Source organism: Lycium ferocissimum, chromosome 4 (genome assembly GCF_029784015.1).
Source record: "Lycium ferocissimum isolate CSIRO_LF1 chromosome 4, AGI_CSIRO_Lferr_CH_V1, whole genome shotgun sequence".
NCBI lineage: Eukaryota > Viridiplantae > Streptophyta > Magnoliopsida > Solanales > Solanaceae > Lycium > Lycium ferocissimum.
In genome coordinates, this window is record NC_081345.1 from 36951133 (window position 1) to 36967104 (window position 15972).

General features: G+C 35.1%; 2 protein-coding genes across 2 annotated transcripts; one reads left to right on the forward strand and one right to left on the reverse strand.

The window, feature by feature from the left end:
- On the reverse strand, nucleotides 1-1052 carry LOC132052680 (NDR1/HIN1-like protein 10). Its single transcript, XM_059444333.1, has one exon. The coding sequence runs from the start codon at nucleotides 947-949 to the stop codon at nucleotides 203-205; it is 747 nt and encodes a 248-aa protein (XP_059300316.1). The 5' UTR covers nucleotides 950-1052; the 3' UTR covers nucleotides 1-202.
- Nucleotides 1053-9056: 8004 nt separating this feature from the next.
- LOC132052682 (bZIP transcription factor 17) lies at nucleotides 9057-11908 on the forward strand. Its single transcript, XM_059444334.1, has 2 exons — nucleotides 9057-10954; nucleotides 11339-11908. The coding sequence occupies exons 1-2, from the start codon at nucleotides 9328-9330 to the stop codon at nucleotides 11770-11772; spliced, it is 2061 nt and encodes a 686-aa protein (XP_059300317.1). The 5' UTR covers nucleotides 9057-9327; the 3' UTR covers nucleotides 11773-11908.
- Nucleotides 11909-15972: the final 4064 nt, after the last annotated feature.

Here is a 15972-nt window from a genome sequence, read left to right on the forward strand (position 1 = left end):
TACACCAATATGAATAAATAAACAATCAAGATCAGTTTTTTTTTTTTTTTTTTTTTTTAAATATCAGATCGATATAACGCAATTCAATCAGCATTATCCTCACTACATTGCTTATACAATAAAACTAAATACAGAATGAAACAAAACTAGATCACCTAATGAGTCAATAAAATTCAATTAAAATTAAAACTCCACCATCACATCACAGCCCAACTCGACCTTTCCTCGGTCCACCAAGCAAGTTCCCAGACGACTTATTTAACGCAACCCCAACAAACAAATCCCCACAATAAACCCTCAAATACCTCCTTCTTGCTCTCCATGCTCCAGCTTTATAACTAACCCTAGCTACCATCCTCACATTAAACCCAACACCTCCCCTTTCAGCTCTCTCTTTATTCATCCCATCAAATGCCCATTTCTCTACATACGCACCGGAAGCAACAAAACTAACTTTTTGGGTAGTCTCATTTCGTTTATCCATAAAGAAAGGTGGAACTGTAGTATCAGCAATTGATAACGATTCATAGAAAATTGCAGCAGCAATTTCATCGAAGTATAGAGTGATCTTCTTGTTGGGATTTTTAGCAGTAAAATGGAGATCCCAATTAGCAGTAATGAGGGAATTAGAAAGATTGAGATTGGAAATATTAAGTGAGTCGATTTGGAATTCGGGGACACGTGGAAGGATTATAAGCCAGATAACAAAGAGGACTGTTCCGGTTATGATTGTAGAAGCAACAAGTATAGCTATTACTCGGCGAAGAAAGGTGTTGCGTTGTGCGGTGTAAGGATCTTGGTAAGGGTAGTTGTTGTTGTAATAGGGTGGTGCGGCGTAAGGGTAGGCGGTGGCCGGAGGCGGCGGTTGAGCGGTGGAGTAGCCGTTGGGGTTTGGAGGAGCCGCCGCTGCGGCGGGGTAGCCGGTAACGGGTCTATTCGGGTCGCCCATGGAGCATCTGATGCTATGTAAGGTGGATTTGTGTAGTGGGAGACTAGGAGTGGAAAGTGAAGAAAAGTCGGTGAATCTAATTGACGAAAGAGGAAAAGGACTCTGGTCTTTGTTAATTCAACAGCTAGTAGTATATAGTAAAAGAATAATGATATTTAAATCTTATTATGGAATTGGACATTATTACATAGGAGCCGCATTCTATAATTTTGCATTATTAATAGTATATAAATAATAATTTAGGCATAGGGCATAGAAACACACCTAACTTATGGCTAAATTGTCAACTACACGCACAAACTATTCGAGGGTTTTATGATCCCATAAACTTATTCATATTATTTACCCCTTGAAATTTATTTGTATTATTTAGCCTGTTCGCTAATTATCTGGTAAAAAAAGTTAAAAACACAATATTTGCAACACACACGCTTATTCAAAACTTAAAAAAAGGGGTCTTAGTGTATTTTTCTCATTTGATTCTTTCAAATTCAAGTGGGGTCTGGAGAAGATAGAGTGTAGGCAAACCTTACCCCTACGTCGTGGAGATAAAGAGAATGTTTCCGAAAGATCCTCGGCTTGAGTGCAGCAAAGTAAAGTAGTTATAAAAGAGGAATAGGCTAGGAAATGCTGAATCATGGAGGCGGGCGTATGTGTTTGATGATGCATAACATTTGACGAATTAATAGTTGCCTGTAATGTGCTTCAAGATGCATATTTTCTATGCTTTGGATATTATATATACATGTGGTATTTAACTAAGGGTGAACTAGATTATTGTACTATGTAGTTTTATCCTCATATTGTACATAAAAAAGACCCTGTTATGCACTTTTTGTGCACAGTCTTTTTGTTATGATTATCTGTGTGTTGTTATCTATCAACTTTTTTGTTCCTTCTTTGATTTAACATCGTTTCAAAATGCTGTACATGTGAAACATGTCACACAATGGAGAAAAATGGAACGAGTTGTTATCTATGCTGTTGTTTTTGGAATAGCTAAGTCTCATTACTAGACTAGGCAAACGATGAATAAGACTCTGGTCGTGTTATACTTGAAGATGCATGTGATTTCTATCGTTCAGATATTGTATGTATAATTAGTTGATTAAGACTCAATTGAAAAAGAACTGTGCAATAATCATAGCCTCTCTTCCGAAAATGTTGTACACTTGATATGCAAGTCTTTCCTAATATGTATAAATGGATAAATTAATGGGTTAAGCCTTGGGCGATGGGAAAAAAAAGCACTTGAAACACTTGACAAATGTCGCATTCCTTTTAAATTCCTGCAATTATTTAATCTTGGGGAAGTTTGTTCAATTTCGAAATGAAGGAAACAATGTGAGACACTTCTCAAAGTCAGCTATTAAAATAAAATTACCTTTCAAATCTCCTTTTTAATCAATTGAAGTTAAATCAAGGCATGAAATTGAATACAACAAGAGATAATGGTCAAAAACACACCTCAAGTATCATATTTTTTTGAGTTTTCTATTAGAACTATCAAGTGTGAGAGTTTCTTATCTAAACTATCACCAATTAGTTTGCAAAACACACCTCAACTATCACCAACTAGTTTGCAAAACACACCTCAACTATAAGTTGTTCACTTTAATGAGGTGTGTTTTTCAAGCTAGTTGCTGAAAGTGCAGATCGAAAAAGTGAACAACTGATAATTGAGGTATGTTTTGCAAACTAATTGGTGATAATTTAGGTAGAAAACTCTCACACTAGATAGTTCAGATAGAAAATTCAGAAAAAGGCTATACTTGATGTAATAACATTACTAATCAATACATGCTATCAACCAGGGGTGTACAAAGAAAACCGACAAACCGATAATTCGAGTCAAACTGAGACAAAAAAAAAAAAAAAAAAAAAAACCCTATCAGTGGTTTGGTTTGACTTGGTTTGGTTTGGTTTTAGTTAAGAAAAGTCAAACCGAACCAAACCAACTCAACATTACATGTATTCAATTTTTAAAAATATTTTATACATAAAAATATTTATTTGTAATGTAATATATGAATATTTCTTAAATGTTTTCATGGTTTTTGTCCTTTAACACATTATTTCAAGCTTGAACTTAGAATTTTGAATGTCATTAAGTTTTATTGCCTATAAATGTTAGTAACGCAAATAAAGTCAAACCAAAACAACTCAACACCAGTTACCAAAAAATAAAACAACTCAACATTACTGCTAACAATAGAAATTCAATTCTAACACTAGGAATGACAATAATGTTGGATATCTATTGATTTAGTTTTGCATAATTGGTTTAGAGAGTGAAACTACATAACTTTTTTTTTGTTGCTTTGTCATGTAATTAATACTTATTAGCCGTACTTATTTCAGCATGACTTAGTATTTTTAGATTATTATCATTCTCTTTATGGCTATTAATTAACAATATTTATTTTACGAATTTATTATCTTTTTTGTTAAATATTTTAATACAATGTCATCACCATCTCATATTTTGTGTTATTTTCTTAAGAAACACCTTAATCATCTAGTTGTATCTTACTAGGACCAAAGAGATATTTGAGTAAAAGTTATACATTTTGTATGAAAAATTTTCTCGAAAAAAAAACGAGATTGAAAAACCCGACTTTTATTTGTTTGGTTTGATTTATAGAGTTAAAAACCCGACGTTATTGATTTGGTTTGGTAATTAAAAAACCCGATTCATTTACACCCCTACTATCAACGTTGATGATCAGCGCTGGCTAAATGGCTTTTGGGGTAATACTATAGCATGCCGATAAAGAGGTGTGTGTTTATTATCGCACATTCCTTTCGTTTCATCTTTTTGGAATTGTACCAATTTTTTTTTCAACAAAAATGCTTGAAAAGAGTTACTATCTTTGTTTTAAAAGGGCTTTTGGGACTCACTCGCTCGAGCAGCACTAGTGGGCAGTGTAGACATTGAAATTTTGCGGGACTCTACAAGTTGAGCCCAATATGTGCTTAGGGTTTCTTGAAAACTACTCTATCCTAAACCCTAGATTAAGCCTATATAAAGGACACATAATCACTTGAAGAGGCATCTCAAATATCCCATAAACTCATGGGTATTCAAAAAGAGGTCAATATGTGGCCGGATATTTCTTGATAACCAAATACTTCAAGAAGATCCACAATATCCTTTCATGGAGATCAAATACATCCCAAGAAAGTCCGCATATCCAAATCATCCTACCTTCGAGAAATAAGCTACTAACGCCCCTCGAATTACGGAGAAATATCAGGAGAGAAGAATCAAGGGAGTAAACAGATCTTGTACCCGCAATATTCATCAATAAAATCTTTGTTCCTTTATATTTTGTTTGTGGTTGTAATTTATTTCTGCATATTAAAATTTGTTGCAAACAAATTAGCACGCCCAGTGGGACAACTCTGCCCTTCATCTCTTCTCTCAAATAAAATATGCGGAACCTCAAGGGTCAAATCTTAGCCGAAGTCTGTAAGATAAAGGAAGTGGCTGCTCTTCCTTTACACCAAGAAATTTCCTTATATACTGGAAGGAAAATTCTTTGTGTACTTGAAGGTTTTGAATGAACACCAAATTAGTGGTTGAAACTTCACTTTGTTGGAGCCAAAATCCAAGTGCAGTTATGGTTGTGTTTGCTTGGTCACGTCAATTTGTCAAACACGAAACGGGGGAAAAGTTTAGGGACAAATCTCTTGTTCTATCCAAGTGATATTTCATCGAAGTCACAAAACTGCAAAGATGAAAGAACTATTTATATGAATACTTCAAATCTCGTCTTCAAATTTCACAAAGATACACCCCGACAAGCCTTGAAGTAGGGGACATTTGTAGATATTGAAATTTTGCGGGACTCTACAAGTTGAGCCCAATATGTGTTAGGGTTTCTTGGAAACTACTCTACCCTAAACCCTAGATTAAGCCTATATAAAGGACACATAATCACTTGAAGAGGCATCTCAAATATACCATAAACTCATGGGTATTCAAGAAGAGGTCAATATGTGGCCGGATATTTCTTGACAACCAAATACTTCAAGAAGATCTACAATATCCTTTCATGGAGATCAAATACATCCCAAGAAAGTCCACATATTCAAATTCAAATCATCCTACCTTTGAGAAATAAGCTACTAACGCCCCTCGAATTACGGAGAAATATCAAGAGAGAAGAATCAAGAGAGTAAACAGATCTTGTACCCACAATATTCATCAATAAAATCTCTGTTTCTTCATATTTTGTTTGTGGTTGTAATTTATTTCCGCATATTAAAATTTGTTGCAAACAGGCAGGACATTTGCAAAAGAGACTATTACGTGGGACTTAGTTTTGTGAAGCTTACGCGCTAAGCACCCGACTGTTCATTCTAAACACACCTAACACTCAACATTCGGGGCTTACTCAATAGTTTCTTCCAAAATTATGTGTCAAAATTCCTAATTAGCACAATTGACTCTCAATTTTTTTAACAAATAAATAATAATAATAATAATAATAATAATAATAATGTTACACCTCGGAAAATATTTCGTCGATGCACAGTGAATAGACTAACGAAGAGTACGAAGTATACAGTGTTTTAATAAGTAAAGAACGACATTTGATGACCTTAAGTAAGATTTCAAAGACGTTCGAGGTTAGACGAGAAAGGTTGCCAAGAGAAGGCAAGGCATATGATGTGTAACGAAAAGGATTTACGAGAAACAAGTTAACGATGATTTAATGAGGCTTTGGAGAAGAATTATAACGTCCCTTAGATTATTAATGAGGTGATAAACAAGTGTCAAGAAGGTTCCATAAGGATTGGAGATCAAACGAGTCGACGAGAACAAGTTCGGAATCACTGGGCATTATACGGCTAAACATATCGGCGTATAAAACATACGGACCGTATGTTCGGCCATACTTTCAGCCCGTTGAGACCCTCTCTCGGACCAAATCTACGGCCGGACATACGGTCGGTATAAATTATACGGACCGTATGTTGGTCCGTGTGTTGATCGGGCCGAATTTGTGTTATTAATAAGGGATCCAAGTCTTATTTCATTTCATTTCCATTTCACACCCCTTCTCTCTAAAACATCTCTCTACATTTCTCCCATAAGATTTCAAGAGAAATTAGTATTCAACTTCATCAAACCAAGTGAACCAAGTATAAGAAACCCATTAAAGTTCATCCAAGATAAGAATCCAAGTGAAGGTGAAACTAAGGTTTTTCTCAAGTGAAGTGTTTGCACCCAAGGTTCATTCCTACACCATCTAAGGTAAGTTTTATGACATTTTCATGTTGTTTAAGGTATTTGAAAGTTGAAACACTTGGATTATATAAGGAAATAAGGGGTCATGAATGTGGGTATAGTGTCACTTTTGAGTAAATGTTTGGATTGAGTTATGATTCTTGATACATTATGATTATAATCATGGTATAAATGATATTAAGAACATGGAATAGACATTGTATATGAATGAACGTAATCGTGTGATATGACCATGAATGTGAATGATTGGAAGTGAATTGAAAAGTAAGGACAATGTAGGTAAATAAAGGCCATTGTTATGATGTTGTGAATGTTAGTATTGATGTTTGGGAGTTGATATATGATATGGAGGAAGTTGCATAAATAAAGGAGATGCTGTCCAATTTTCTCTAGCTTTAGTCATGAATGCTACGCTATCGATTCTCTAATGTTAGTATGCACTCTAATGAAGGTAGAAACGTGAGCATTGAAGAAGAACGTGAAGAAGAACGTGCAAGTGATAGAATAGTTGAACGGAAAGGTATGTAAGGCTAACCCTTCTTCATAAGGCATGGTTCTATGGCCAAATATCTATTCTTCTATGAGCCTATGATATTCTCCAATGATCCTATCTCTAAAAGCTACTAAGCTTATGATCCTTGATAAGATACGATTGTACTAAGTTCCTTATATGACAAGTAATCCTTAAAGGATAGACGTAATGAACGATGACAGTAATGATGTTAAAGATGCTTATGAGCTTATATGTATATGTGCCTATGTGTGGCTACTATGAAACCCCGAGCTTATATGGCCGGGTAGAATGTATATATATGTATATATATATATATATATAATGCGCGCACACCACTGCAGTCGGGTACGGATAACCTTGAGCCTTGGTAGGGCCAGGTATGTATGACACTGAGCCTTAGTAGGGCCAGGTATGTGAAACACCGAACCTCCGTGGTCGGGTATGCTATATAAATACTATGTATATGACATCAATATGAGTACGAATATGCTAAGTATATGTAAATGTTATGTAAAGACTACGTATATGTAATGTATATGACATCAATATGAGTATGAATGGAAATGTGAATACGAATGCAAGAATGGATACGAAAGGTAAACGAGTACGGATACGGAAATGGAATGTCCCTATGAAAGGCAAGTAAGTGCTATGATACTATTATCTCCCATCTTATGCTATTTCATATGTCATCTATTATGCTTTCATATTGATGTTGATCATGCTTTACATACTCGATACATTACTTCGTCTTGACGTCCTTTTGTTTGTGGACGCTGTGTCATGCCCGCAGGTGGCCAGGGAGACAGACTTGATCCATAGCTATATTTCTCAGGGACTACATAGCGGAGCTCCACTTCATTCGGAGCTACAGCCTTTGGTATAGATTCTTTTGTGTATATAATTAGGAGCTACATGCCTATATGATATGATATACTCTTCTTAGAGGCTCGTAGACATGTGTATATGGTTAGGTGTGTTTGGCCTTGTCGGCCTATATTTTGGGATAATATTTTTGTTAGCCTCGTCGGCTTATGTACATTTATACGGGCATAGTTGTTAATGATGATATGGATGTGTTGTTGCCCAATGGGATTAATATGAATGATGAACGAAAGCATGATGTAGCTATGTGGCTCACCTAGATGTGATGTGAAAGTGTGTTAAGAGGTGCCGGGTGGGTTAGCATCGGGTGCCCGTCGCGGCCCTCCGGTTGGGTCGTGACAAATAATAATAATAATAATAATAATAATAATAATAATAATAATAATAATAATAATAATAATAGTTCGATTCCTCTGTAGAAATAAGAAGATTGAAAGTAAATCAAATAACGAGTCATAGTATTGCATAATTACTAATTGAAAATATTGTGAGGATCGATGAATATCATTTGAATATTCTTCTGAAAATAGCTAGACAACTTAAATTTTTATCTTTATTTTCTATTGGTCTTAATGTCTTAATTCTATGTCTCTCAAAATAATCAAACTTTTATTATTTTGTTGTTTGAAAGCAGTTTTGTATTTATTCATTTAAGAGTAATGTTTAAAATTATATAACTGATGATGTTTATTGATTATTTACTTATAGGGAGGTAATATGTGTCGTTAATTTGATAATATCTTTTTAAAAAATTGTGATTTTTCAATTATTTGGAAATTAAGACTATATAGTTGATTTGTGTCTCGTGGTAACTTTAACATTATTGGATTATTTATACTTGTAAGAATATGAGATATATTTTATTCTCTATGAATTTTTAAAACTTCTAATATACATTCTATATTTTTTTGTCTGATTATCCCGGGCACTTACACCCAATACTTAATGTCTTGCTTTATTCTAAGTAAAACGTCTCGTCTCATGCTTTCACCTGTTAAAATACTGGTTACCTGTGCCGGTGAGACAGATCTCCCATGTCTAGGGTCATTTGCTCTTATGCCCTAATTTGTGCTAGTCTTTAATTTTTACCCTCAAGACAAATAATTTTTTTATGAAACATAAATTTATATTTTTGTATCATAATATCCAGGGGCGGAGCCACATTGGCTCCAGGGGGTTCATCCGAACCCCCTCGGCAAAAAATTATAGTGTATTTTCAAAGTTAAATTTTTTTTGTTATGTATATATAGTAGATGTTGAACCCCCTGACTTCTTCGTGTATTTACCTTTTAGAATTTTTGAACCCCCTGGATGAAAATCCTGGCTCCGCCACTGATAATATCTTATAAGTTTATATCCCAAACCATTAAAATTTTTATGTCCCACTTGGCACATAGGTTCGATTTTGAAGTGGAAAAAATAATAAAACAGCCCACGTGAAGGGAAAACCGTGCAGTTTCTTCGAAATTAGTTTAACATTATCCAGAAAAGAGAAGTAAAAGAAAAGGAAGTGAATCTTAGATTTAAATCACCAATCTTAGACAGAGAGATTGCTTCACACTAAAGTGAGATTAGCACTCCATTAACTGTACCGTTGACCTTACGTCAAAATGAGAAACCCCACTGCATAACTCTCCTAAAACCCCCCATACATTTCAACATAAAACCCTCTCTTGTCTCTGTAATCTCACATTTGGATCTATTGCCTGAAAGTTCATATTCATGGCGAATTCAGATCCGCTATCCACAAACCATTTCTGCGATCACTCAATTCCACACGGAAATAACAATAACAGTAACGTCGTTGAATCAGGTGCATTCAACGACGAAGTCATGCTTGATGGCCTGGAATTCGACCTATCCTTCGACGATATCTTCCCTCCTTTCCAGGCTGATGTTAATTGTCTCAGTTTTCCTTATTCGGGTTTGGAACCGGGTCAGATTGACCCAGTTGGATTCGGTCAACCCATCGATTCTTCTCGGATTTTCAAGTCGTCTCCCGAATTACGTCATGTTTCCGAGGCGTGTCAAAGCTCTAGTGGGTCCCACTCCCTTGTGTTGTCCAACCAAATTTCCGGCGATCCGAACGAGGATGTCTCTGAATACCTTAATGTGTCGTCTAATGGAAATGACTATAAGGCCCTTTTGAACTGCCCTTCACCGGAGTCGCAGGGTTCTGGCAATTGTGGGTCCAATGTATCTGAAGCTGCTTTGACTTATCCGAGGGGCAAATCGGTAACTTCCTCTCCAAATAATTTGATTAAATATGGTGTAGTGGTAGAACAGGAAATTAAATTAGAGGAAATTATTAGTACAGAATACAGTAAATGTAGATCAACTTTGAAGAGAAAAAAAGTGAGCGTAGAAGATTCAAACAATGTAGTAAGCAAATACCAAAAATCTAATTTTGTAGTTGAGTGTAACAATAGTGAAGGAGGAGATGAAAAGAGGAAATCAAGATTGATGAGGAATAGAGAAAGTGCTCAGCTTTCAAGGCAAAGGAAAAAACATTATGTTGAGGAGTTAGAGGATAAGGTTAGGACAATGCATTCAACTATCCAAGATTTGAATGTTAAGATATCGTATATAATGTCAGAGAATGCGACTTTAAGGTCACAGATGGGAAACACCCCACCACCCCCACCTGGGATGTACCCAATGATGTATCCTTGGATGCCGTGTGCTCCGCCGCCTTATATGGTGAAGCCACAAGGATCGCAAGTGCCTTTGGTTCCCATTCCGAGGTTGAAACCCCAAGCAGCGACGAGTAGTAAGAAAGTAGAGAATAAGAAGACTGAGGTGAAAACTAAGAGGGTTGCTAGCGTTAGTTTCCTTGGTTTGTTGTTTTTCATGCTTCTATTTGGTGGTTTGGTTCCTATAGTAAATCTGAGATATGGAGGATCGAGAGAACCTTTTACAAGTCGAAGTGGGTACAATGAAAGGCATCATGGAAGAGTTTTGGCCGTTGATGGGAGTAGTTATTCAGGGGATCATAAGTACAGAAATAATTGCAGTCAGGGAGAAGACGGTCAGCCAAATTTCAAGAGGTCAGGCAATGGTAGTGAGCCTCTAATAGCCTCTTTGTATGTTCCCAGGAATGATAAACTTGTGAAGATTGATGGAAACTTGATAATTCATTCTGTTTTGGCTAGTGAGAAAGCCATAGCATCTCATAAGCAGAGCAATGGAGAAACAGGTCTTGCAGTTCCCAGAGATTTGGCCCCTGCCATCCCAGGGAGGCATCCCCATCATTACCGAACTCCTGCTGATGGGAAACGGGCTCTTGGCTCTGGGGATAAAGACAAAGCAAAGTCAACTATGCAGCAATGGTTCGTTGAAGGCGTCACTGGTAATTACATTCCGGTTTTCCACTTCCCTATCTTCATTAAATATAAGTGTATGGTATAACATACATCACGTGAGTGATCATGTATTTTTGATATATTTGTCCTTAGTTACTATTTCTTTATTGAACAGAAATCTTTCTCTCTAAGTTGTTATCTTCTAAATAGATAGTTGCTTTCAGAATACACATGGTTTGTATAACAGGGAGTTGCTTTCTACTTGTACTGTCCATTTCTTGGTTGCTGTTTATGCATAGGTGCCTAATGTTTCTGATCCTACTATATATCTTCCCATAATGAGGACACCTTTCTTTAACAAATTTAACTAGGACATTTTTGCAGCCTCCCCTTACCGGCTATTTAATGCTTTTCTTTTCTCATTTGTGCAGGGCCCATGTTGAGCTCAGGCATGTGTACTGAAGTGTTCCAGTTTGATGTATCTTCATCTCCGGGAGGCATCGTTCCTGCTACCACTGTTAGGAATGTTTCTATGGAACAGAGGCAGAATGCTACACGCACCAACAAGGTGAGAAATAGAAGGATCCTTAATGGTCTTTCCGTTCCTGTTACTCACAACGTATCTGAAGAACATGATGGAAAAACTGGAAAGAAAGATGACCTTGCTGGAAATAGTTCACTTTCTTCAATGGTTGTCTCTGTGCTAGTTGATCCAAGAGAGGCAGCTGATGGTGATGGTGATGGCATGATCGGACGAAAGTCCATCTCTCGGATTTTTGTTGTCGTGTTGATAGATAGTGTGAAGTATGTGACCTATTCTTGCATGCTTCCTTTTAAAGGATCTGTTCCTCTAGTGACTACCTGAAGATGGAGAAGTTATGTTGTAGAAGCACCTTACTGATCCCTGAACAATTTTGTAGATTCAGGCTAGATATAGTATTTACAGCACACATAGCTTCCATTTGTAGACTAACTAATGGATGGGAACTTCTCTCTTATGTTCGTTCAGATACAATACTAAGTATATCGCTCTTGTAAGTTATCTGGTGAGTCCCTGTTACACCAATAAGTTACGAACAAGCTATGATCAGCAGTTATGCAGAGTATGTCATATAAATTTATCAAACTTACAGTAGAATGCGAAGCTAGAGCCCCGATGGGTAGTATTTCATCTTCAACAGGGTCAAGATAGAGAGATGAAGTTGACTCCGATAAACTTTTCAAAATATACGCCAGTAACAATAAATGTCATGGAATGTTTTTCATATAATTGGTAACGATAAAAATATGATCTACTGGAGTTGGATAAGAAATTATTCCATACCGACAAATTAAAGCAGATGCTTGCACGTAGAGAGGATTGTTTACAATTGTTGGATTGTACTGTGTTGTTAGTCGGGACAGTGTGTGTAAAAAAAATTCATAAATAAAGCAGAAGAGTTATTTGTATGTAATGAAATATCATGTTCATACCACCACGGTAGTCAGTGATAGCTATTCGCTTTGCGAGAATACCAGGGTATTCTTTTAGCTGTCTCAATAATTAGCTCCTTCATTCTTGGCAAGATCTTCCCATACAGTACTATAGTAAATAAAGAAAGTTTCCTCCTGCATAAATATGTACAACTTTTAAACGTACAAGCAAAACTATATGTACAAGATAGCTAGAAGAAGGTAAAAAAATTTCAAACTCAAGGAGAAGTGGTTGTGAGTAAGTGAATTGATTGAATCATGCGTCATATTAATAAGAAAATATACGAATGAAAATATGAACAATATTAAGGACAATAGTGATTGTCCTTCGAACCAATCATAGTACTTTATTGGGATAGGCGGAACTCTCCCCTAAGAACTGTATATGAGACTTTCATCTCGGTACTGTAATTGATAAATTATTTTATGCTAGCCTTCCCGAATATTTTGGACTCCAAAAATTGTGGTTAACCATGTTTCCTTCCGTCCCTCTTTTTAAAAGATATTAGATAAGTGACGACCGTTCTACTTCAGCTAGCAGGAAGAGTGATTTTATCAAACACCTATAGAAGAACTTCACATGCCAAGCTTTTTAGCACACCCTAGCCCCTAACCATACAAAATCGCAAACTTGTACTAATTGGTTTGATTGGCCGCAGACCATACCCAGTATACCTAATCTCCTCCATTGCTGAAATTGTATGATTTTCATCTTACAATTAGCACTGCATAACTGAAATTACTGATTTTCAAAATACAAAATTTACTACTCTTTGTATAGCAGAAATGGAAACTTAGAAACAAAAATTGATAAGAAAGAATCACATAATATGAAGTATTTGGATTTTTTTTCTCATGATTAAAACGACTTCTCAAATTTCCATATATCATCCCAATTGATTGAATTTGTGTTTCATTAAGATCATTCTCATTTCAGTTGAACAAAATATGAAACTGTTCAGTAAACCAAAAATACTAGCGGAACTTATTTTCTTTGATGTAATAAAGTGGTTCCCGATGGTTACTTTTCTTTTCTCTGTTCAATGGTTCATTGTGATAATGACGAACGCACTTAAGAACCAATCACAATTTGAGGAATATAATAATATATCGTTAAATTTACTACTATGTAGTATGTATAATGTAATGGCCACGCAGTTCCGGCGGATATCTGGGGTAGAGTTTTGTTTAAGTTGCTGAAACATATATCGCATGCAATACAATAATTATCCTGGGATTCATGTGGTTCCATAATGTGCCAAACTCATTTTTTTTTTTTTTTGAAAAAAAAAAAAATTAATCGAACTAGTCGATACAATAATTAGCTTGGGATTCATAAGGTTCTTATTGTTGATATAGTCCACCACGCGACTACATTACAAGTACAGACTTTAAATTGAAAAAAGATCCCTAATACAAAATGAGAAACAATTTCTTGGGCATGCATCAATATAATAACTGTTGGGTGCAATTTCCCCCATTACCAGACATAATCCCATTGGTCATATTAAATGAATCAAGCCTCAAATCATTGCAATCTACCACTAGAATTGCACTCTTTCGAAACCGATATTTAGTGTTAACACAAAATTTAGACTGCAACAAAAAATCAAAAACCACCTCATTGTCTCTTGCAAATTCTTCTTCAATTCCTTTACTTAGCCAACCATCATGATCATAAGTAGTTAGCCTTATTGGCACCAACATTTGCTTCTTTGAGCTTTGAATGATTGGATCCACTTGAGCCACAGAAAATAATTCATCCATGTGATATATCCAAGCTCGAGTTTCTTTATACATCAAAATTGTAACCTCATTAGGGTTCTTGATTGAGAGGATGATGTTCCATTCTATAACATATTTTGCATCATGAGAAGAAGCATTCATTAAAGGAGAGAACGATATGGAGACTACGTGAAATTGAGGTTCTTGGATTTTTGTTGGCCATTTAGTGGAAAAGAGCATGATGATGAAGAGGGCTACTAAGGAAAAAGCGCCAACATATTTAAAGAAATTTAGCCATGGACCATATTGTTTTTTGATGTTCTTAAACATCGTATTTGTGATGAAAGAAGAAGAAAAACCCCTAATGCTCCCGTCGTCAAAAAGATAAGATCTATCTTTTAATTAGGATAATTAACCCCATTTTTTACTCAACATAGCTTCTTTATTTTTAACTTATTTCCTCATTAATTAAAAATTATTTGAGGGAATCTACACATAAATACCCCTACTTTATGAAGTCCATTTCAATTTAAGTTGATAATTTCTAATTGCGCCAAAAATTTATATTATTATGTCACTTTTTACATATTTGAATTTTCTGAAATATTGTATTTATGCGGGGAGAGGAAGCAGAAAAGTCCCTAAGGTTTAATTTGATTTTCTAGTTATGACAAAATAGTAGATAAACAGGGTAAAACATAGAATTTGTGTTGGTTTAGAAATAGATCAATTTGGATTTAAAAAAAAAAAAAAACTCAATTTAATATTGGCCTTGTTAAATGACTTTAAAAGCTTCGGAGAAGGCTCATTTAGTGGTTGTATTCAGGGATTGTTATCTTACATTAAGTGTGACATTAAAATAATATCAAAATTGTGATGACTAATTTCGAGATTTGTTATATCATAACGAAAAGTTCAACCAAGCATAGGATTAAATAGCTCTATATTTTATCGCAAAATTATAATCCCTTATTTCATGAACGAAACAATCACTAAAGACTAAAGAGTATTCATACTGCTAAGATGTATATTGTATGTGTGTGATAGTCTCGTCTAAAAGATTAACATATTGAAGAAATATTTAATTATATTCTCAAAATACCTCCTGATCACGTGCGAGTATGATCTTTTCTAATGATCAAGCCTGTGACTTTATGTGTATATATATATATATATATATATATATATATATATATATATATATATATATATATATATATATATATAATAAACGACGAAGTGACTCGATTCAAAAAGTCTTTTTGCTCTGGTATCATATTGAGATGTGTGGTATCTCATCTAAAAGTTAAAGCGATTACAAAAAATATACTTGTATTTTACTTTAGTGTGCTCAAATAGGTCAGAGTTAGAGGCTTTTAAAGGTGTGTTTATTTGAGAGTTGATTTTCTCATTGAAAGAAACATAGTTATACGGAATCAGTGGGGTTGGAAGGGGGGTTGTCATTCAAAAACTAATTTTTTGACTTGGTTAAATTTGAGAAAATCGGATTGATTAAGTACTGTATGTCTGTATCATTTATGGGTATTATTACCGAAGGGCATATATGTTCAATTCACATACTTTAAGGGCACATTTGACCCTTTTCACTTGTTAATCATCTAATTAGACTAGTTGGTGGGTGCGCTTAAAATAAGAACAGATTTAGACCGTAAGAACATGTTTGTGCTTAAATATTAACATCATGCAAATCCGGTCAATTTCACGTAGTTTATGGGCATATTTAACCCTTTTCCACATTAAAAATTTAAAGGTAAAAATGTCAAATGGGAATCAAACTAAAGATTATATGGATGATGTAATGCTAGAAAAAGTTTAGGTTATAGACTTCCTGAAGACTGAAAGTGAT